Source organism: Quercus lobata, chromosome 4 (genome assembly GCF_001633185.2).
Source record: "Quercus lobata isolate SW786 chromosome 4, ValleyOak3.0 Primary Assembly, whole genome shotgun sequence".
Taxonomy (NCBI): Eukaryota; Viridiplantae; Streptophyta; class Magnoliopsida; order Fagales; family Fagaceae; genus Quercus; species Quercus lobata.
In genome coordinates this window covers 64956686-64979546 of record NC_044907.1, presented here as the reverse complement: position 1 = coordinate 64979546, position 22861 = coordinate 64956686, and the positions used below count along the sequence as shown (strand labels likewise).

Below are 22861 nucleotides of genomic sequence, written 5' to 3'. Positions count from 1 at the left end.
TATTTTACCTTCTTGATTCAGGGCATGCTTCAACCACTTGAAGTTACTTTTGATGTAGAATTCTTCCTGAGTTTCACTGAGTTCTTTGACGTGTTAAAATCCTCAAGTTTTCAGCATGATAGGGTAAGCATTTTTTAGCTGGTCTTTTTCATTTCTTTTTTATTATTAATTACAAACGCACTAAGTGGGTCTTCAATCTAGGGCTGTACCCTCCACATTGCCATTTGAGCCAAAGCTCATGGGCATTCTTTGAGAAGGTCTATAACACCATTTTGTTGCCTTCAGTTCTAACTGGTGTTTTTGCTTCTTTATTTATTTTTTTTGTTTGGATAAGTAATGAAAATTTTATTGAAAATGAAGATGGCTTTATGTTCATGATGATGAACACAAAGTATCTTAATAAATTACAAAAGCATCAAGTTGAAAATCTTAAACAGTATTGGAACTCTAAAATGGAATTAAAAATTTGTAAAAAACCCCAAGCCCGAGTAAAAAACGTAGCAAATCAACAAGGATTTCAAATGATCAAGATATTTCTCAACATCCCAAAACATCTGACTATTCCGTTCTGTCCACACTATCCACATCAAGCATGCCAGCACCATATTCCACACAGCTGAGGATCGTTTCCCAAACCAATTTCTCCAACCAAATAATAGCATTGCAACGGACAAGTGTAAAAAAATGAGTTGAATTTTTTTTTTTAAGTAAACAATTTTATTCAAAAAGAGGAAATAGATCAAATTACAATATGCGAATTGACCTACTCCTAAAGACTTACAATCTCAAGCTTAGAATTCACTGGGTTATGCCGCATAAGGTCATTGTGTTGTTCAGGTAGGGTAAGTTCAAGTGACATCGCAATATTGCTCTTTGGAGGCTTGTGCTGCATTGCTTGATGTGGTGTGTTTGGCAAGAAATGAATGCCAGAAGTTTCGAGGGATGTGTGCGGTCTATGCTAGAGCTTAAATCTTTTTTCTTTCATACTCTCCTTGAATTGAGTTTGAGTCTGTAGTACATTCCCAATGTACTTGGGTTGGCTATGATTTTTAATAATAATTTACATTACCTATCAAAAAAAAAAGTTCTAAAATGTCTAAAATAGAGGGTGGAGGGATGCTAACTAGAATAGTCATCTACTAAAAAAAAACATTAATTGCTGAAGTACAAGAATAGACCGTTCAACACCAACCATCAAACGTTCTACCATTCCTCTCTTGTTGAATAGTCCATTATAGCCATCCAAATCTTCTAGTTTCTGTGATGATGTCCTTGTAAACATTCCAACATCTAAATCACTGTTTTTTGTATAACCCAAGCAGCCCCAAAAAAGCATAAAAAAGCACACAAGTTACTCAATACTGAGCAATGAAGAAGATGATCTGTCAGGCATTGGCTCTCTGTTACTCTTTCACTTTTAACGTTAATTAATAATCAGCTGGGATCGTTTTTAAAAATTATCCACTATCATAATTTTACCAAACACGGTTGATGTACCTTAACATTCTACATATTCCTCCAATGGAACTGAAATCTTGTAGATCCTCTAAGACTTGTAAAAAGAGCAAATCTCAAACTTCCCCATTCTTAAAACTCCCAAGAAATCTGGGCTCCAACTTGGCATTCAGGAGACTGAGAGTAACAAATCATGGAAACTATACCCGACTCTCAACTCTTAGTCTTGAAAAAATCCTTAGTCTCCTCATCAATGGATAAAATTTACAACTTTTCTGCCTATGGTCTCTTCTTGGATTGTTTGGTATAAAGCCCTTTATAAAACCCCACTAGTGCCGCGTTTGCTTCATTTTCCTCTGAATGGACAACTCTATCACCCTTAAAATTACCTTTGAAGTTGACTCTTCTATGGGAATTGGCCAAACAATGAAAAAACTACTTAATGGAATCTCCTTCCTTCAACTATAGTCCCCTAGATGTCTTCCTCAAATATGTTTCTCCAAGTGGGCCAGCCTTATTCAAATTTGAATTCCTGTCTCTTCATTCTATCATTGGCAGATAGCACCATCTCCTCCTTCCCATCAGGCCCTTTACCTTCTCCAACATATGCTATTTTTAAACCATACAATGTCAAAAACGTCTCCATTTGATGCTCGCAAGTAATCTTTCAGAGCCCTCGACCAATTTCATCCACTTATTTTCAAAATGGAATGGTGCTTACCACCCATGCAGGCCACCATGATCCAATAATAAAGGGCTGTTATCGGAAGTAGTTTTTGAATTGCATCACCAAAGTTTGCTTCCCATTCAAGTGGAAACTAAGAACCTGTCAATGTGAGACATGGATGGTCATTCCTGATTGTTAGAACAGGTATAAATTCCCCCTTTCAAAGATAAGTAAACTGGATTCATCTGAACAACAAACCTAGTATTGTTGTCATATTCTCCTCCTCTCATCTTACTACCTGTTAAAAATTAAAATATCTAATTCACTGCCCGACAGCATTCATACCTGAAATGAATCAGATTTTGATGCAGTCCTAGGTATTTTACTCTAAACTTGATCATTTGTTCCCATGAAAATTGACCACACAGAGATTTCACCTCTAGACCTTTCCACATTAGGCCAGAACCAATAATCTGCATAATAGTTAGAAAATTTTGTGATCTTCCATTACTAGTAGTCTAGTATGTATAGGTATTATGGTGATTTGTTTCCTTGGTATGCTTATAGTTGAAAAGAAGTATATATAGTTCTCGATGACTGCTTTGTGCCAGAACCTTATTTTCTTCATTCTCTCCTGTTTGTTGGATGCTGCTTTCTTTCTTTGTCACACTAAATGTGCATTTTTTGGTCACATTTAATATTTGGATATGAAAGTCAATGAATAGTACAGGGAAATATGAAACTAAGGTGTTAAAATATCAGTGTCCTGCGTTGGGGATATTCACGAATTCCTAGATTTGTGAGATGCAAAAAACAGAAGAAAATTAACACACAGAGGCAATCACACAACACAAGAAATTATGTGGTTTGGCAATTTGCCTACGTCCATGGAGTTGTTGTGATTCACTATTTTCATGGAAATTATACAAGATGTGGCAGTTCAGTTTTTTCCCTCTCAACAAGACACCAAAACCCTAATCTGAAGCAACACTATTTATATCCCACACAACAGATCCTCAATGGGCTAAAGCCAAAAATTTCCATGGACTAAGTCTCCAAAAATTTCCCAATAAAAAACCATAACACTTCTATATTTGGTCAGGTCATAATCCAGATCAAACGCTATCTAGGCTCCACACAGCTCAAATCCATAAAAAAAATCTCTTGTTTCTTTGAAGCCACAAGTTCCATATGACACAAAGAGGCATGGCTCGCGACACCTTTGCTGCTCTATGGCGCTTGTTAGAAGTATTGATTAAATACTTAAATGATTAAATTTACCATATCCCAATAGCTTAAGCTTTTGGGACAATTGATAATTTAACAGCACTGAATTATCCTTGCCAGCACTCCATAAGAGTGCACACAGATTTGGGCATCACATGGGCTAGCCTAAGCAAAGTAAAGACAAAAGAAAATACTACTGATATCAAAGGCCAATGTAGTAGCAAGTTATCTGTAGATTCCCCATGGCTTATACATACACAACACCAGTTGATTATCAAAATGTGCCTCTTGCGAAGGTTGTCAATTGTCAAAATTTTCCTAAGGGTTGCTGTGCACACAAAGAACGCCACCTTTCGTGGGACTTCAGCCATCCAAATACCCTTCCACAGGAAAGAAAAACTAGTGATACTCCTGAGAGCAGTATAGTATGAGCGAACCTCTTTATTTATTGTTTTATTTGTCTTTTTTTAACTTTGATATTTCTTGAAATTTCTGTAGTTTTACGAGTAATTGTATGCAAGTTGGAATACCTGCTATAAAAGATAAGTTATTAATGTAAAATTTTGAAAGATTCACTGTCATCCATTGTTCAATTTATTTTGATTCAAAAGTTAGTATGTGGATGTTAACAGTAACATCTGACCTACTGCAGCTGCTCTCGTCACTGAATGGTATCAACAATGTCAATGCTAGACTGTTATCAAAAGCTGAGTAAGTTTCTTGTTGCCAATTGAGATATTTTATTGCTTTTATGATTTAAGAGCTATATCTATGTGGGTTTGTGTCTGCACATACATTTTTGTGTTGTGCTATTAGAATTTTTGGTGATAACTGATTGGTGATATTGTACTTTGGCAGATACATTTTATCAAGTCGAAAGAAAGTGATCTGGGATGTCAGTATCATCAATATCATCCTAAATGTTCCTTGGAGAAATGCAGTGTCCGAACAATTTAACTTGGTACTTCCTTCTTTTACTGTGACTCCACTAATCATGGTGTAGCTTCAACAAAGTCCTTTTGTGTGTGTGTGGTCCTTATTGAGTTTCAACAATTCATTGCTGAGATGTTTTGTTCTGTTTGCAACTTAGATTTTACTTCATGTTAATCTAAATGTTTATTGATATCACCCATGCTAAAGATAATGTAGCCATGTACAGAAATGAACAATCTCTGTTTTTATCCTTTTTTATTTTATTTTATGGTGTGGAACCTCATTAAGGTAGGGCCCTTTGGATCCACCCCTAGGGAGTAAACCATGAATACATGATGAAGGGCCACTGTAATGGGAAAAATAAGAAACCTCCATTTTTTTAATAAATGTTTTACTTTGATAGTGATGCAGAGGAAGTCTCGAGAGTTTTTAATATTTTAGATCAATAGTTCATAACAATGAAAAGATTGAAAAAATTTGAATCATAGGATGAGAGCAAGGTAGATGAAGTGGAGAATGGGATCAAGAGTATTGTTTGATTGTATAAAACGTATTAAGTTAAAGGGAATATTTTATTAGGCTTCAATAAGACCAGCTATGCTCTATGGTATAGAATGTTGGGTTGTTAAGAAACAGCTTATTCATAAAATGAGTGTAGTTGAAATGAGAATGTCAAAATGGATAGGTGGAAATATAATGAAAGATAGGATGCTAAATGAGGAAATTTGCTTAAAGATAGATGTGGCCTCTATTGATGAAAAGATGAGGGAGAGTCACTTGATATGGTTGGACATGTTCAAAGGATAGTGATCAATGCTCCAGTGAGAAAAGAGTGTATTGATTTAAGTTGAGGAAATGAAGAAGGGTGGAAGAAGACCCAAAATAATTTTTTTGAAGAGGACCCAAAATAATATTAATAGTAGTAAAAAATGATGCGTCAATAAAGACGTAACAAAGATTATGACTTGGGATAGATTAGAATGGTAGAAAATAATAGATGTGGCCAACCTTGATTGGTTTGTTGAGGATCCATGAATTTTGGGACAGATTTGGTGGTGGTTGTTTGACAGTGATTCCTACCCATGTTAAAAGGATATATCTATGTTGAAGAATTGAAGTGTTCTAATTCTTTTCAGTTACGAATGTATTTATAATTGTATACTTGGCAATAAGAGTGATGCTAGAATTTAGTAATACTTCATGGTAGAAGATGCTTTTAGTAACACTTTTAGTGATAATTATTCTGTTGTACTTGATGAATGTTTCCTGTAGTCTTGTCTGCAAATAGATTAAAAAGTTGTTCTATATATTTTTTTGATGATGTGGAACCTCACCAAGACAGGGCCCTTTGGACCCACCTCTAGGGAGTAAACCACGGATATGCGATCCCACTCTCCAAGACTGTGTATCAGGTAATCTAGGAGAATTCCTAGTAGGGATCGAACTCAAGATGTCTGGGTTTATAGTTCATCCCAAGCCTCCAACCACTAGGCTACACCTTGACATGTTAAAGTTCTATATTTTTTCATGTCTTATTTTTGTTGCAATTTTTTTGACAGGTATTGGAATTCGGGGCCCTTTCTTTTGTATCCAAATCTGATCTGGGTTTTCCCTCTTCGAAATTTGAGGAACAATCTTGTAATCTGAGAAATTTGTTTAATTCAATTTCCAACCATAGCTTTCATCTTCAAGATCTTTATGATCACTTTGAAGTCAAATTGAATGATTTTGAGGTCAGTTGTTTTATTTTTATTTTTATTTTTATATATAAATTAAATTAAATTTCCTGTTATTATATTTTCTATTTAATATCTGTAATATATTTTTAAGATCATATATTACTCAAATTTCTTGGTATAAAACTAAGACCCAGATTGATGTTTGCAGATGAAGATAATGGTGCCACATCATACTCAAACAGTCAGTGTTTTGGAGAAATTTTGTCCTTCTATTACCTTGGCATCTTGTGTGATCCTGGATGAATCTATATTGAGACAGTTGGAGGTAAATTTTAAAGCCATTTATTTATTACTTTCTGGGAAAAGAGGGGGTGGGGGGAGGGGGACTGCCCATGTTCTTCTACCCTGCTTTGACCCAAACAATCTTTCCTAGCTACTAAATCTAGTGAAGACTCTAATGGGACTTCCATTTACTAGGCTAGAATAATCTGCGTGACTTTGTTGAAAACAGAACCTGTTGAGGACCTTTACACTGGTGGAAACTTGGTTATTAGACTGATGAATGGCTTCTTTCCCATGGAAACCAACTCCTGAGCTTTTATGGAGTTAAGAAAATTTTTCACATGGAAAGGCTTCTATTCCTGTCAATGCTTAACTGCAGAATTCTGACAAGATCAATAATTCCTCCTAAACATTTAACATGCTTCAGATTGCTTTTTCTTCATCCTTCTTAACCAATAAACTTCCTCCTACTTTCTGACTAAGCTAGAAGTGGGTAATGTGCTAATGACTGCTTCTTCTTTGCTCTCTTCCTATCCCACATTATTGTTGTGCATTAATTACTATCATCTGGCACCACACAACTTTCTTCCAAAGATTGGCTCAATCTCTTCCTTGCATTTCTTGAATCTTGTCAAATTGAGTTTTTCACCATAAATTCTTTCCAGACGTGATCAAATCTTATATGTTTATTTTCTTTTTCTTTTTTGATAAATAATAAGTTTTATTAGAAAATAATGAACATCAAGTACCCAGGGGGTCTACCAGATGCAAATCAACTAAACTGTAAAAGTAAATGATCAAGAAATTCCAATAAGTTTGAGAAAGAAACCTTCCCCAAGATGGATAACCAGTTGAACAAGGTCCTCAAAAATGCAATTTTGAATATGGGGTTGAGTGCTCATACCCTTCAAAGTTTCTGGGATTTCTCTCCCTCTAAAAACACCACATCAAAAATGAGGAATGACCTTCCAAATCTCACTTTAATGGTGTCACCCAAAATTGGCTTGCCAGCTAGCTAGTAATTCCACCACCCTCCTTGGCATATCACCCATTGAACCTCAAAAAGAACGAAAACCATATCCCACAACTCCCTAGCAATAGAGCATTATAGCAACAAATGATCCACTATCTCCCAAGTCCTCTTGCACATACATCACCAGCTCACAAGAACAAAGTTACACTTCCTCAAATTGTTTGTTGTAAAAATTTTCTCCAATGAGCGGCCCAAAGAAAGAATGTCATTCTTGTTGGGACTTTAGGCTTCAAAATACTTTTCCAAGGGTATGTCACAACTCCTCTTGGGGCTTGTATATTTATTTTCATAAAAGTAAAGCTTCTCATGGTTCAAAATTAGACTGGTAAAAGCCTTGCTAAAAATCACATCTTTGCAAGTGAAATTATCCATATCCATTAAAATGTTTCTCTTGTGAATTTCATCAAATACTAATGGGTTATTTAAATCAACATGTGTATGCAAACCTTTCATGTCCAAAAGAACACTCTTAGGACTTGCATCAAACACTCGGTGTGCATCACTTTCTTGAATAGTTTCTTTAAAATGCATTAAAGTACTCATCTCTAAATCACCATCATCAACATAGACACCATAGATTGGTGGAGAATTCTAGTCTGACACAAACAGATAAACTCTTTCGAAATTTTCACTCAAACGGTTCATTAGTTTGAGTATTTTCACAAATGAAAATTTCAGAATTCTTGTCTACGACACAAACGGTTTGAGTATTTTCAGAAAAGCTTACTACTTATCACTCTTTACATTCCTACTAGTGTGGCCAACAAGATTGAAAAAATACAGAGGGACTTCCTTTGGGAAGGTATGGGGGTGAATCAAAGCAACATTTGGTAGGATGGGGTAAAGTGTGCGCCCTTATGGCCAACGGTGGTTTGGGGATAAGGAAATTGACTACCTTTAATAATGGCCTATTAGGTAAATGGCTATAGCTCTTTGGGGTTGAGGAGAATTGCCTTTGGGGGAGGGTGGTAGCTATGAAGTTTGGGGAAGAGTGGGGGGATGTACCTCTTAGTTGGCAAGGGTGTTTAAGGTTGTGGTTTGTGGAGAGGTATTCGTATGGGTTGGGGGATTTTTGTTAAAATACTCGGTTTGAGATTAGGGTGGGAAATAGAGTGAGATTATGTCATGATTTTTGGTGTGGGGATCAACCTCTTCGAGTGACATTCCCGGTTTTGTATGAGATAGCCATTGATAAAGAGGCCTCTGTTGGGGAGTGAAGGCACCTAGGTTGAGTTTCTTCTTCTTTTTTTTTTTTTTTGGACTGCGGCTCGGAATAAGATACTGGTGATGATTTATTGATTCATTGTGAGAAGGCTCATCAGTTATAGTGCTTTGTCTTTCAATCTTTTAGGATTTCTTGGGTCATACCAAAAACGGTGATTGATCTTCTCTTTGGTTGGGGAAACACTCGTCAGATATTTGGAACTTAGTACCATTGTGCCTGATGTGGTGCATATGGAGGGAACAGAATAGGCGTACATTTAAGGATGTGGATAGTTTGGGAGACCAGTTGCTCACTTCTTTCAGTGGTTACTATTTTGATTGGTCTCGGGCTTGGAGACTCACATCTTGTGTCTCCATTCCTTTGTTCATTAGTTCTCTTCATTTTTGTAATTAGTTTTCTGTTTTTACTTTCTTCTTTTTGTATTTGACTACTATGTAATTTTTCTGCATATAGTAGTGCATATAGTAGTGTCATTAATGTATCTTCTTCTTACTTATATAATTTTTTTTTTTTTTTGGTGAGGTTACTTATTTAGTTTGGGCTTAGTTATCAAAGCCCAAGGAGGTCAAGTGCTATTAAAGTTAGGTATTAGTCATTTATTTTTATGATATAATGGTTTTTATTCAATAGGGGGAGAGAATATTTTTTCTAAATTTTTAGAGGCTATGAAGCTTTATTTGAGTGTTTGTTTTGGCATGTGAGAGAGAGAGAGAGAGAGAAGGGGGGGGGGGGGATTAAACTTTAAAGAGGTAAGAAGACTCAGTATAATTGGTTGAATTTTCAAAGTATGTGTATTATATAGAAAACTGGGATGTAGCAGTTGGCTTTGTATCTTTTTTTAATGGAAGATGTGGGAGGTGCTGGATTGCAATTTCTTTGTGGTACTCAGATCTTTCAGAATTGAAGCCACAGAGTTGAGTTGCTACTGACGGCTTGTTTGTTTGTATGTATATTCTTGTGTTTGTGTATCTGTTTATATCCATGCTTCTATATACTTACATTTAGGACAAGTAGAATTTAATTTCTCAGGTTTAGTTGTTCTGATTGCAGGTTTATATTATTGTACCCTCATTTCATGCACACTTGTCTCCATCAATATATGGTGCAGTTCTGGAATTGATTGCACATCTAGGTACTCTGCATTCGAAGTCTGAATCTGCATCATCAGAAACTCTTGATCCACATGGTATCACATCAAATGAATGGAGGAATCCGGTTTTTGGTTTATCTATCAGTGCGAATTTGGAGTTGGTCTGTCTAGAAATTGATCTTGCAAATAATGGAGATAACAGTTCTGCACTCATGCTTGCTCTAAAAGATTTGGATTTGTGGTAAGTGGATTTTGTGTTTCTGAATACTTGTTTGTGTACCTCCATAGGTGTACTCTTGAAACCACAACTTTATGTACTTTAATTCCTTTTTTTTTTTCGTGTGGCTTTAAATTGATTATTGAAACTTGCAGTGTGATGGTTAGAGGCTTTTTTTTTTGGGGGGGGGGGGGGGGGGGGATAAATAATGTCTTTTTAGAGGCTTTTCTTTAGTTGTTGCTTTAGATTAAATTTGCCCAGAAAAAATGAAGTTCATGCTCTGTTGTGAAATTGCAGGTATGCTCTTGGGAAAATTGAGCAGTGCTGGATCTGTATGAAGGCATTGAACATCACAACCTATCCATTGAGAGGGGAAGGAGAGAGCCATGTTCTGTACTCATGTGGGAATGCATCTTCTACTAATTCTATGTATCAGCATGACACTGATATTGGTCTTAATGATAGAGGTGATAGTTATACTGACATAAATTTGTCTGCTGAAGAATGCTTTATTTTACATTATGAATCTCTTAGAACAGATTTGGTTTGCCACAAGTTTACACTTCACTTCAATGATGCTGATGTCCACTGCTACCCATATGTAATTGGATTGCTGACTGGATTTTTTGATAGACTGTCTATATATGGTACATCTTCTGACAGTACCTATAGCCCCACGGTGGATACTGAAGTTCCAAATACTGCATCTGGTTTTGAGTTTCAAAGGTTTGGTTTTTCCAACTTTTTTGAAACTGGGTCCTCCGAATATGCGAGTATACCTTTAGATCACTTCCCATTTGTCACTATTTGCAACTCTGGTTCTCTTGCTAGCCTTGAGAATTCACTTCTTTATCCCAATTATGAGTGGAGAAAATATCTGAATCTAAGGGACAGAAAAATAAGAAGTCCAAAGTTCAGTATAAAGGAGGGATCTAAACTATTTCATTCTCCAAAATTATTATCCACGTCTGGTACAGAAGCAATTCGTGTGTGTGGGACCCCTGGTGTCGGTGATCAATTTCTTATAGATTTGCATCTCCGTCAAATCAGAGTGCATTTTCATGATTCCTTGTGCGTTGTTGGAACAATTACAGTACCATTCTCTAAATCTTCACTCTTTATTACTGAAGATTCTATGGATATATTATGCTCTATAGAGGGATTGATTCTCACCTCATCTTGGTGGACAAAAACATTTCGTGAGTTTTTATGGGGCCCCTCATTACCAAATCTATCTCCGATTTTGAACATACGTGTGAGGAAAGGAAAGAATAAATATTTGAGTTCTCACTTTGAAGTAAGCATCAGCATTCAGCATGTACATTGCATTTTACCGGCTGAATATTTGGCCATAATAATAGGTTACTTTGCATTGTCTGATTGGAATTCAAATTCAAATGATCAACCTGTCACTGATGGCCACGAGTACATTAATCATGCAAATGAGGATTCCTTTATATATAAGTTTGAGATACTGGACTCCACTTTGATTTTGCCTGTGGAAAGCAATGAGTGTCAGTTTCTGAAGGTTGAAATTCGACAACTATACTGTAGTTTCATCCATGAGAGAATTTCAGATGATGCATTGAAGGAAATCCCTCATGAATATTTGGTACCAGTGCATAAACTTGCGAGAAGAAATCACTGTTTAAATGTCTTCGGACAGGATTTGTTCCTATCATTTGTATTGTTCAAGGATGATGGACATGGTTGCTCAATGTTTGATCAAGATACTGACTCTGTTTATGTTAGTTTAGTTGCACCCCTAAGTGCTGATGTTTGGGTTACAATACCTTGTGAGAGTGAATCCCTTTGTAGAAGCTCTCCCTCAATCACATGTGTCATGACAAGGATCCGAGACTGTCAAATTATGGCTGATGGTAGGAGCTTTATCTTTCATGGGTCACTTATTACTAGAATCAAAATAATTTATCTTGTCATGTTTCATCTATGAATTAATGCATGCCTTCTCTTTGTTAACAGATGGTCACTTTTTTAATGGATTTGAGGCTGTACAGGATGTTATTGATCAGTTTTCCACTGTACTTGATCAATCAAAAGAATTCAAATCTGATGTTCTACAGTTTCTTCAGTCAAGGAAGTTTTTAAAAGAGATTAGTGCAGTTCCATCTGTTGGGTCAAGCACGATATTCACAGAAGTTCAGTGTTATGTTAATTCAATGTTAATAAACTTGCATCACTGTGGAAAAGATTCAACGGAAATGGTTGCTAAGGCTGAAGTGCAATTTTCATGCTCTGCATCATTGAAAGATGACAAACTCTTAAGCTTGGGAGTTACTTTCTCTTCCTTGGAGTTATATTCTTTGCCTAATTCTATCTTATTAGCACAATGCTCATCCACATGCTCATCCGCATCTGTTCTTGACATTTCTTTTTCTGAGTCAATTCATGAAGAAAATGAGTTTTGTGTTTCTCTTCCTTCTCTTGATATTTGGCTACATTTGGTTGACTTGGTTAAGCTTGTTGACCTTATCAATTCTTATGCTGGACAACTGACCAAAACAATACCTTTGGATCCATCAAAAAATGTGTCAGTTGATGTTTCTCCGAATTCTCTTCATTCTGCAAACATGTCAACTCAGTTTTCATCAGTGAACATGAAGCGGGATGCTGTTACTCTGATTGTGAGGTCTGAAGATGTTGGCATTACATTTTACTTCCCTGTTTTGGTCAGCAAAGAAGCATGCCAGCAACTTCAACTGGACAACGATTACAAGAATGCACCTCAGAATGTTTCATATAATGTCCTTAGAGAAAAAGACTGTAAATTTATTGCTGTGAGTTTGTGTATTAAAAGTATTAGATTATTTTTAGAAGGCAGAAATATAAAATTTAACTCCAACTTGGAAAAATTGAGTGGCATGATTGTTATATGTGAGGAAAAGAGTGTTCCATCTTGGCCTCTTTTCCAGATATATCAGGTTGATGTGGAGGTTCAGATTAGTAATAATCAGATGGAACTCATGAATGTTGAAGTGGAGATTCATTGCGATCGTTCAGATGTGTGGCTTTCACATCGTGTGTTCTACTTCCTTCACAGTGCATGTTTCAATGTTCCTGAAGTAGAGTCTTCTGAATTTGGGTTTGGTCAGATTGATTTTAAGGCCAATTTAAGGAAGGTTTCACTTCTGCTAAGTGATGGAAGGGTATGTTGGCCTGGCCTTTATGACTACTTATTTAAAATTTTTGTATATGCATTTACTCAATCGTGAGAGATGGAGATAGAGTTGTGCAAAGAAATTTTTTTAACCTTGTGTTTATGCAGTGAACTCTGCAATGAATTTTATCTTCTATACAGAGTCAATTTTTTCTAGCAGATGGTGGAGATGAGTTTTAGAGCTAACTTTTCAAAATTCTAATATGGTTTAGTGAGACAAATATATTGGTAGAATCTTTCAAAGAATTCTCTGTCAATATGTTGGTGTTTTGATTTACATCAAGTTTTCTCTAAAGCCATCGAACCTTTGAAAAGAGGGATTAGTGAAATTCTTTAAAATACCTTATTGTAAATCTACTAATTTTGTCTATAGACTAAGAAGGATTATCTTTAAATTTGATAGAAGTGTTATATACATTATATATATATATATATATAAAATGTATGTATGTATTGCAATTATGTGGAAAATACAGTGTGATAGGAATAATTATATTTTGAATGATTCAGATCTAAATGGGAACTTGCTGAAAAGCATTTTTGTTTTACACTCTGTATGACTGGTTGCATGCTTTTGGAAATTCGCATTGTGATTCTTTCTTGGATTTCATTGCTATTATAATTTTTCTGGTGTAACTTGATGAGGGGATGAATTATAATCCTTCTGCATACTAATTATTTGTGTTTTCTTCGAATAAAATTTATTACTTACATAAAGAAAAGTTTCCGTGCGACCAAGGTTCATTGTATGCTCTGATTTATCTCACTTGTGTAATTATTTTAACATTATTCTCTAATTTAGCCTGTTCAACAACTTGTGCCATCAAGGGGTATGCTACTTGGGAGCTGTATTTCTGGTTCTATTTGGTTGTTTTTACTAGTTTTTTCCTTGGTAACTGATTATCAATATTGCTTGCTTTTATTCAGTCCCATTCTTAAATTTCATTGTATATGGACATTGGATTTGTTCTTTATTTGGCATTTAATTTATGTTTTATTGATCACCTGATGTAAAGGAGTTGGCTCTTACCCTTTGTACTTCATGTTGCTTTCCATGTAGTGGAGTTGTAGTGGACCTTTGATGGAAATTCTTTTGAGGAACATCACCTTGCGTGCTAAAGTGACTGAAAACAACATTGAGGGTTCAGTCACAGCTGAATTTCAAGTGAACTACAATAACATTCACAAGGTATATGTTCACTGGGATCAGTATCTCTTAATTTTTCCAGTATGAATGATATGCTCATTGCTGATTTATCTGCTTACAATGGTTGCAGGTGTTGTGGGAACCCTTTATTGAGCCTTGGCAATTTCAGATGGTTGTGATTAGAAAGAATGAGATGAGTGCTTTGCTGAACAGCTTCATAATGACAGATATCCAATTGAAATCGATAGGGCAGCTTAACTTGAACTTTACGGAATCCCTTATTGAGGTATATTATGATTTATTATTTCATTTGCTTCCAAGATCATCTCTCTACCTAAAAGAATTTTTCAAGTGTACATTTTGACAATATAAATGTCATTTTAATCTTATATATATAATTTTGAAGGTGATTGAATGAAAATATATGCAGTCTTATCAGACATTGGCACAGAAAAATTGTGGTTTTTCTATCAATGACTATTTTTAATTTGTTGGCCTTAATATTGATGAAACATGTTCAACTCCCTTAAATGCATTTGAGAAACACAATGCTGCATTTAAATTCTAGGTGGCATCTTATGTGCAATAATAAATTCGAGTAGTAACAGTGGTTGCGGAGGGGTAAGGTGCCTACCAACCACCTCTCCAGACCCTATAGATGTTAGAGCCTTGGGAATTGGGTATGATGAATAGTGGTTGTAGAAGTAGATGCATCATTTGATCTTGTCTCTAATTCTTTTAATGGTTCAGGCACAACTAGATGCTATTTTTTAAAAAAAAAGAAAAACATTAACCTTTCGTTTCTTCTCTTTTGTGCAGCTTCACCTTGTTGGTTCTTATTATTTTCATAAAATCTGTTGCTAAGTAACTTTTTTTTTTTTTTGGGTGTTCTCTTGCAGTGTCTTTCCAGGACAATTGAGATGATTAATGATGCTTGGGATCTGATAGAACCATATGATCATCCTGAAAGCCAGAAACTCTTAAATTCTCCAATTACTAAATATATGTCTGATGGGAGATATGCTCCTTATATACTTCAAAATTTGACTTCTGTGCCACTAAAATATCATGTTTATCAAGGGCTGGATGGTTGTGGTGAGTTTGATGTCTCAGAAGTGAGAGATGGAAATCATGTGCTTCCAGGTTGTTCTGTTCCTATTTATATTAAGGAAACTCCTGAAGAACAACTTTCTCGTTATAGGACAGCCCATTCTTCTGATAGACTTAATGAGCAGAAATCAAATGGGGTTGCTCATCATTTTATTACCATTCAACTTGATGGAACATCTGTGCCTTCTGTTCCTATTTCAATGGATTTTGTGGGACTTACCTGTTTTGAGGTTGATTTTTCTAAGGCATACAATGATGACACTGAAGATAATGGAACATATACCAGCAGTGGTTTTGTTGTTCCAGTTGTGATTGATGTTTCAGTGCAGCGCTATTGCAAATTAATAAAATTATACTCAACAGTAAGTACAGAGTCCAATATTTGTTTTAGTTTTTAATGCTAATGAGGTTCCCTTACATTTCCTGTATTGCTTTTTCATTTTTCCCCCCATATATGTCTTTCTCGCTAAGTCATAGTTAATATACTTAGGTTGTACTTTCAAATGCAACTTCAGTGCCATTGGAGCTGCGATTTGATATTCCATTTGGCGTATCCCCAAAGGTATGAACAAGAAAAAAAATTATTTACTCCTGTAATTAATCTAAGGTACCTATTCTTGTCTGTGTTGCAGTGGGTTACAAAACTTAATATGCATTCTCCTTTTTCAGATATTAGACCCAATATATCCCGGTCAGGAGTTACCGCTACCTTTACATTTGGCTGAAGCTGGTCGCATGAGTTGGCGCCCAATTGGAAATTTATATTTGTGGAGTGAATATTATAACCTCTCAAGTCTACTCTCACAGGAGAGCAAAATTGGATTTCTTAAATCCTTTGTTTGCTATTCACCTCAAGCAAGTGGTGATCCATTTCGCTGTTGCATGTCAGTTAGAAATATCAGTTTGCATTCATCTAGTCGACCAAGGAAGAGTGGTTCTCTGCATGAGGGTACTTTAAAGAAGTCTTTTGAAAGTCGTGGTCAAATATTGCATAATTTGGATGAGTCAAAGAAGCGGTTTGTTCACCAACTGACCCTGACTACTCCATTAGTGGTGAACAACTACCTTCCTGAGTCAGTCTCATTGAGAATAGAAAGTGGTGGGGTTACTCGTACTGCAATTCTTTCAGAGGTTTGTGATGTAATATCTTGTAGCTGATGTATCTTAATTTGAGTATGGAGTCCTGTACTGCCTTTTATTTTCTTTAGTTTTATTGAGCATATAATTACTAAGAAATTTTGTGTCCTAATCTTTAACAGGTGGAAACTTCCTTTCATCATATTGATCCTTCACATGACCTGGGTCTGGAAATCCATATGCAAGGATTTAAACCATCAGATTTGAGGTTCCCTCGTACTGAAAAATTCTGTGCAATGGCTAAGTTCAGTGGGACCAAGTTTTCACTGTCTGAAACCGTGACCTTTTATGCAGATTTGTCAAATGGTAGTTGATATATGTACTATTAAATTTGCTATTCAACGTGTTTTATGTGTGATAAATCTGTTAATAGTAATTGTGTTGCCTTATTCTAGGTCCAATACATGTCACAGTGGAAAAAAGGATCGATGCATTCTCCGCTGCCAAGGAACTCTTCATTTATGTTCCCTTTCTGTTATATAATTGCACTGGTTTTCCGTTCATGATTTCAGAATCTTCTGATGAAATGAACGGAGTGGGCTGCATGATTCCTTCCTGTTATGATTTGGATGAACAACTAGTGGGAAAAAAAGATGGTCTGAGTCTGCTGTCTTCTAGCCTTGATTCACATGCTAAACCTCCACCCAGTTTAAGGACTTCTTCCCTTGAAAATCTTGTTGTCTCAACTAGGGAGAATGTAAATTTGTACTCTGCGAGATTTCTAAGCAAACCCTTGATTTCATCTAAATCCATCACAAATTCTCACAAGCATTCAGACATAACTGATTTAGACAGTCAGAAAGCATTTTTAAATGGTTCAAAGAACAGCTTGAGTTCAAGCAGTCCGTTGGCTTCAAGGAATTCCAACTCTGAAGGACATGAGCTTGGAAGGGTTAAGGCATGCATGTATTGTCCTAGACCTATTTCCTCTACAAATGATGTTATGGTTAGAGTAAGTAGGTGCTTGCCCGAATGTGTTTCAGAAAGCATGCCACTTTCTTCATGGTCAAGCCCTTTTTATCTCGTTCCACCAAGTGGTTCAACTACCATTCTTGTTCCTAAATCATCATCAAATTCTGCATCCATGATATCTGTGACATCTAGTGCAGTTGCTGGACCGATTGCTGGGAGGACAAATGCCATTACTTTCCAGCCTAGGTGAAAAAATTAGCAGAACTACAGCAAACACTGTTTTTTAATTCCTTTAGTCCTGTCTCTTAGTCTTTTTAATACTCCTTACTTTGGCAGATATGTCATCAGTAATGCATGCAGCAAGGACTTATGTTATAAGCAGAAGGGAACTGATTTTGTTTTCCAGCTGGGTGTAGGAGAACATGCTCATCTTCATTGGACAGATACAACCAGGTTTTTCACGTTTATATTTGCTTACATGTACAGATTTTCAATCACATATCCATATATGAAATGCATATTTCAGTGATTCTTATGCATATTGGTCACAAGAATTCATCTCTATATCATGGTTTGATTATATTTATTTTTTTATCAAGTCCTATTGTTTTAGTTTTATTTTTTCACACGTGATGCATATGCACCAGCAAGTAAGAGTGATTTGATTCAAGGAAAGGAATAGAAAATGGTGGTGGAAGAAAAATAACATTAATAGTAGTAGTAAAAAAAGGAAATGTCATTTAAGGAGGTAACAGAGAGTATGATTTCGAATAGAATAGAATAAAATGACAAAAAAGAATACATGTGTCCTAGCTTTTAGGATCCATAGCCGGCCTCAAAATTTCGAGACTATGGTTTGGTTGTTGTTATTGTTGTATGTAATATGTGGTGCATAGTGCTTTGATATGGTTTTATTCAGCCAATATGGATATGGAATAATTATTTGTTCATTTTTGGTACTTTAAACGCATCCAATGGGTTTTGAACCCAGGACCTCATACTTCACCATTTTCTTTCAAATTCAAGGGGAGCTGCCATTTGAGCTAAAGCTCATTAGCAATTTGGGTGTGAAGTACTTCAAAGAAGCCTGTACTTTTGTGCTTACCCTAGCCTGTTTGAAGGAGCTTTGTGAGGTTCTACATATGTCCTTCTATGCTGCATGCTCATATGCACCTAGGCACACTTTAATAACAGTGACTAGAATCCTTTGTGCCGTTCTTTTTGTCCGAAATATTTTTTCCCCCATATATCCTAATGAATTTGTGCAACCTTGGCTATCACATGAGGGATTCTTAAAAGGTGAGAGAGTTGGACAAGTATGTGCTTGAAAAAATAACAAATTAGATTGTAAAATTCAAGTTGAATGAACTTGGTTGGTTCTACTAGTGTCAATATTGATACTTAATTTCATAATCTGAATGAATGTTTCTAGCCATTTTGTTCTATTATTTTTCCCATTACTTGGAGGTATATCTTCCATCTATATTTTTTCCTTATTTTTATACTGTCCCTGTTAGTTTACATTTCTACTTGTAGCAGGGAGTTACTGGTTTCCATTCGTTATAATGAACCTGGATGGCAATGGTCAGGCAGTTTTTTGCCAGATCATCTTGGTGACACTCAAGTAAAATTACGGAATTATGTTTCCAATGCATTAAATATGGTACGAGTTGAAGTGCAGAATGCAGATGTTTCCATTCAAGATGAAAAGGTAGTTGGAAGCCTGCATGGAAATTCTGGGACAAACTTGATTCTCTTATCAGATGATGATACAGGGTATATGCCATACAGAATTGATAATTTCTCAAAGGAGGTTGGTGCCCTTGTTCAATTAATATATTCACTAGACTACATGCTATCCCTTAATAGGTTTAATGGTTAATTTGGAGTTCATTTTGTTACTATTCTTGTGATCTTGTTTTTGAGTGGCCTCTTGTTGTTTTACACACCAAGTTCCCTTCTTTTTTGAATGGTAAGTTATGCACCTAATGGATTTTCAATACATGATGTCACCCTCCACTCATTCTTATCATAGAAGGAAGTGCCCTTTTAGCTAAAGCTCATTGGCCTAATGTGTTGCCCTTATTGTGTATTTTTAACATTAGGCCCTTATTGTGTATTCTTTGCATTAGTAATTGATAGTTATCTGGTTTGAAGTGGCGCTTTCTTTGGTCTTTTACATGTAGCTTGAATCCATCAGTCAAATTAAAAAATGCGTGGTCTTAATTTTTTATTCTCTGTACATATACATTCTTGATGTTGAAAGCTTGATTGACTAAATTTTGTGAGCTGCTTGCCACTTTTGTAGAGGCTACGGATCTACCAGCAAAAATGTGAAACCTTTGAGACTATTGTCCACTCTTACACATCTTGCCCTTATGCATGGGATGAACCCTGCTACCCACATCGTTTGACTGTAGAGGTAATCCTTCTTGGTTTTTTGTTTAAAATGATGGGTTCTTTCTGATGTTTACTGAGGAAAGTTTATTTGGTGTTTTTGGATCTATAAGGTACTTGGAGAACGGGTTCTTGGGTCATATGCTCTTGATGATGTCAAAGACTACATGCCTGTGTATTTGCCTTCAACCTCTGAGGTATAATTTTGGAAATCTCATCCATTATTCTACTTAAAATAGTCAACTTGATGGTTTGCGAAAAGTTGGTATGTTAAATTTTTTTTGCTTGCATTAACTTTGCACGTTTTAAGTTTCTAAACTGATCCTTTTCTTTAATTCACTAGATCATTTTAATGAAAATGGAATACTCTTTCTTGAAGGTCTTAATTTTGTTTTATATTTTGATTCATATATTTAATTTCAAAGTTGTTTTTTTCTTACTTGTTTGGTTGGCTGTCTTCGTTGAGTTCATTTTCTTCTACGTCTCTTTTGGATTTCATTGATCATTGTACTCTACACATGATTATGGTGGTCTCTAGCATACTCCCTGTATACATTGTCTCTTTTCTTCAATAAAGTACGTTATTCATATAAAAGAAAGTCCAAAGATATGAAAAGAAACTTAGGACTATAATGTCAACAATCTCTCTCTCTCTCTCTCACCCTCTCTCATGCACACACGTATGTATAGATTGAGATATAGATATGGATGCAGAATACTTGTACTAAATGAGATAGAGAGAGTTCGGGTGTTGTAGTTACCTAAATATTGAGAGTTTGTTGTTGTCATTTCTTGTTTTTCTGCTCTTCCATCTTGATTTTTTTTGGTCCTAGAGGCAAAATAATAATTATAAAAAAGGAAAAAAAATTGTGCATAAAGTTCTGTTCATATCTTGAATGTTGTATGAAAAGAGAAAGAACATTACCACAATACTTTAATGACACTGCATTTAATCAAGTTTTCACCAGAGTTGCAAGGAAAATCTTATGCTATGAAAAGGGAAAAAGAGCAAAAATTGAGTGTGAGTTTATTTATTTATTTATATGGCTATCACCTAATTATTTTAGACTAGAAACCATACCCATGTCTGACAGGAGACATGCTTGGGACACTTTTGCACCTGTGCTTTTTTTTTTTTTTTTGTTGAAAATTTACGGGAAATGTGAGGGACACTTATCTAGTTATCTTTTACTTATCAAAAAACTTATCTTGTTATCTTTTGTATACTCTTTTAGATCTTATTCTTGGTTGTATTCTAATTTTTAAACATCATATATTAGTCATGAATTCACTTTATCGTCCTTTATTGCTCTTAAATTGATATGTGTTTTAACATTATATGAAAAAAGAAATGCTTAACTATATTTTTTTTTAAATTAATAATTAATTACTATATGTATCCCCGTCGTACTTGTGTCCTAATTTTACAAAAATTGTCATGTCCTGTACCCAAGCCCGAATTTGTGTCCGTGCTTAATATCTTTTAGATCATAGAGGGATGGAGAACTTCTTGGATATTTTAATCATATTTGGATGTCATAGAAATGGATGGATGAGTGAACAGAAATATACCTAACATATTCACTCCCATTGCTTCCTTGGATGTTCTAGAAGAAAAGCTTGTCTTAGGAAGGAGAAAGAAAACGGGTTCACTTTAACTATAGAGATCCATGGAATTTTTCGATGAAATGATAGCAGCCTTATAAATTTTAAACATCTTTTATTATTTTACTGATTTCTTAATGAGGTGGAATTGAAACTAGCTCTATTTGCATCTTAGCATAGTATATGTAAGTAGTTATAGCATGAACTAATTTTCTTATGCTCAATTCATGGTGAAACAATGTGTCATCATATTGTGGACCATAGTTCCCGTTAATTTTGTAATTATAGTCCACCTTATAAGCATAATTTCTATACATCATTTCATTGGTGGCTTACACTACCTTTTTTCTGCAGAAGCCTGAGAGAACATTGCGATTATCAGTCAATGCTGAAGGAGCAACCAAGGTGCATTTCTATTAGTTTGGTACATGCAGTAACATATTTGGTGTTTTATTTTGATAGTTTAATGATTTCTTTTTTGCTGCTGCAGGTCCTCTGCGTCATTGATTCAAGTTTCCACATATTGAATGACATGAAGAATTCAAGTGCATATCACTTAAGAGAAAAAGGGAAACATGCTCAGAAACAAGACAAGCTTATTGATTACAAGGAAAAAATATCTGTTGTTATTCCACATATTGGTATCTCCTTGATTAATTCTTACCCACAGGTATATGGAATTATATTGTCTTCCCATTTTCCACGGTACTGTTTTAAACTCTATTAATCATTTTACTCTTTTGCAGGAGTTACTTTTTGCATGTGTGAAAAACTTAACAATTGATCTGCTTCAGAGTTTGGATCAACAGAAGCTTTCCATTCAAATCTCATCATTGCAAATAGACAACCAGCTGCGCACTACCCCATATCCCGTTATGTTGTCCTTTGATCATGAATACAGATACAGCTCAGCCAGCCAAATAAGAACCAAGGATAAGAGTGCAAAAACAAGAACTGAAAGATTTTTCCCAATGGCATCTGACAACTCTTGTGAACCTGTATTCTACCTAGCTGTGTCAAAGTGGAGGAAGAAAGATATTTCATTGGTTTCTTTTGAATATATAAGCTTAAGGTGTCTATTTTCTGTAATTAGTACATTTTTCAGAGTTTAATACTGTCAGTGCTTATTTTGTACTGTTTAATGCTTGCAGAGTGGCAGAATTCCGCCTTGAACTTGAGCAAGAAGTGATATTAAGTTTGTTTGACTTCTTCAAAAATGTTTATTCAAGGTTCCAATTTAGGATCATGCCATTATCAGATCCGTTACTGCATTCTCATATCAATGATATGGGTGTGGTAATGGAATCCACAGGCCAGGTTCAGACATGTGAGTATTTGAATGGAAGGGAGGACCTAATTCTTTCAGTGAATGTACCTGCCTTCAATGAAAAGAATGGAGGTAGCCTATCACTACCTTCAGTGGTTCCAATCGGAGCTCCTTGGCAGCATATATACCTTTTGGCCAGAAGACAGCAGAAAATATATGTTGAAGTGTTTGATGTGGCTCCCATCAAGTTGACCTTAAGGTGAATCTGTTATCCCTCACAGTAGGAATGCACTTGCAAGA

General features: G+C 35.5%; 1 protein-coding gene across 7 annotated transcripts in view; it reads left to right on the top strand.

Annotated features, from left to right (window-relative positions):
• Positions 1–22861, top strand: part of LOC115985180 — a 53698-nt gene that overhangs the window by 20322 nt on the left and 10515 nt on the right. For 6 of the 7 annotated variants that reach the window (XM_031108142.1, XM_031108144.1, XM_031108147.1 and 3 more), the window contains 23 exons: positions 22–123; positions 4002–4060; positions 4208–4310; positions 5842–6015; positions 6170–6286; positions 9552–9832; positions 10106–11688; positions 11792–12975; positions 14047–14175; positions 14264–14419; positions 15033–15605; positions 15734–15805; positions 15913–16374; positions 16503–16686; positions 16776–17538; positions 17629–17745; positions 18829–19105; positions 19601–19714; positions 19803–19886; positions 21649–21699; positions 21785–21964; positions 22041–22366; positions 22446–22820. In XM_031108142.1, coding sequence (XP_030964002.1) covers positions 22–123; positions 4002–4060; positions 4208–4310; positions 5842–6015; positions 6170–6286; positions 9552–9832; positions 10106–11688; positions 11792–12975; positions 14047–14175; positions 14264–14419; positions 15033–15605; positions 15734–15805; positions 15913–16374; positions 16503–16686; positions 16776–17538; positions 17629–17745; positions 18829–19105; positions 19601–19714; positions 19803–19886; positions 21649–21699; positions 21785–21964; positions 22041–22366; positions 22446–22820 — 7466 coding nt within the window. The remainder of the gene's footprint in view (positions 1–21; positions 124–4001; positions 4061–4207; positions 4311–5841; positions 6016–6169; positions 6287–9551; positions 9833–10105; positions 11689–11791; positions 12976–14046; positions 14176–14263; positions 14420–15032; positions 15606–15733; positions 15806–15912; positions 16375–16502; positions 16687–16775; positions 17539–17628; positions 17746–18828; positions 19106–19600; positions 19715–19802; positions 19887–21648; positions 21700–21784; positions 21965–22040; positions 22367–22445; positions 22821–22861) is intronic. The other variant, XM_031108143.1, reaches the window with a different exon arrangement.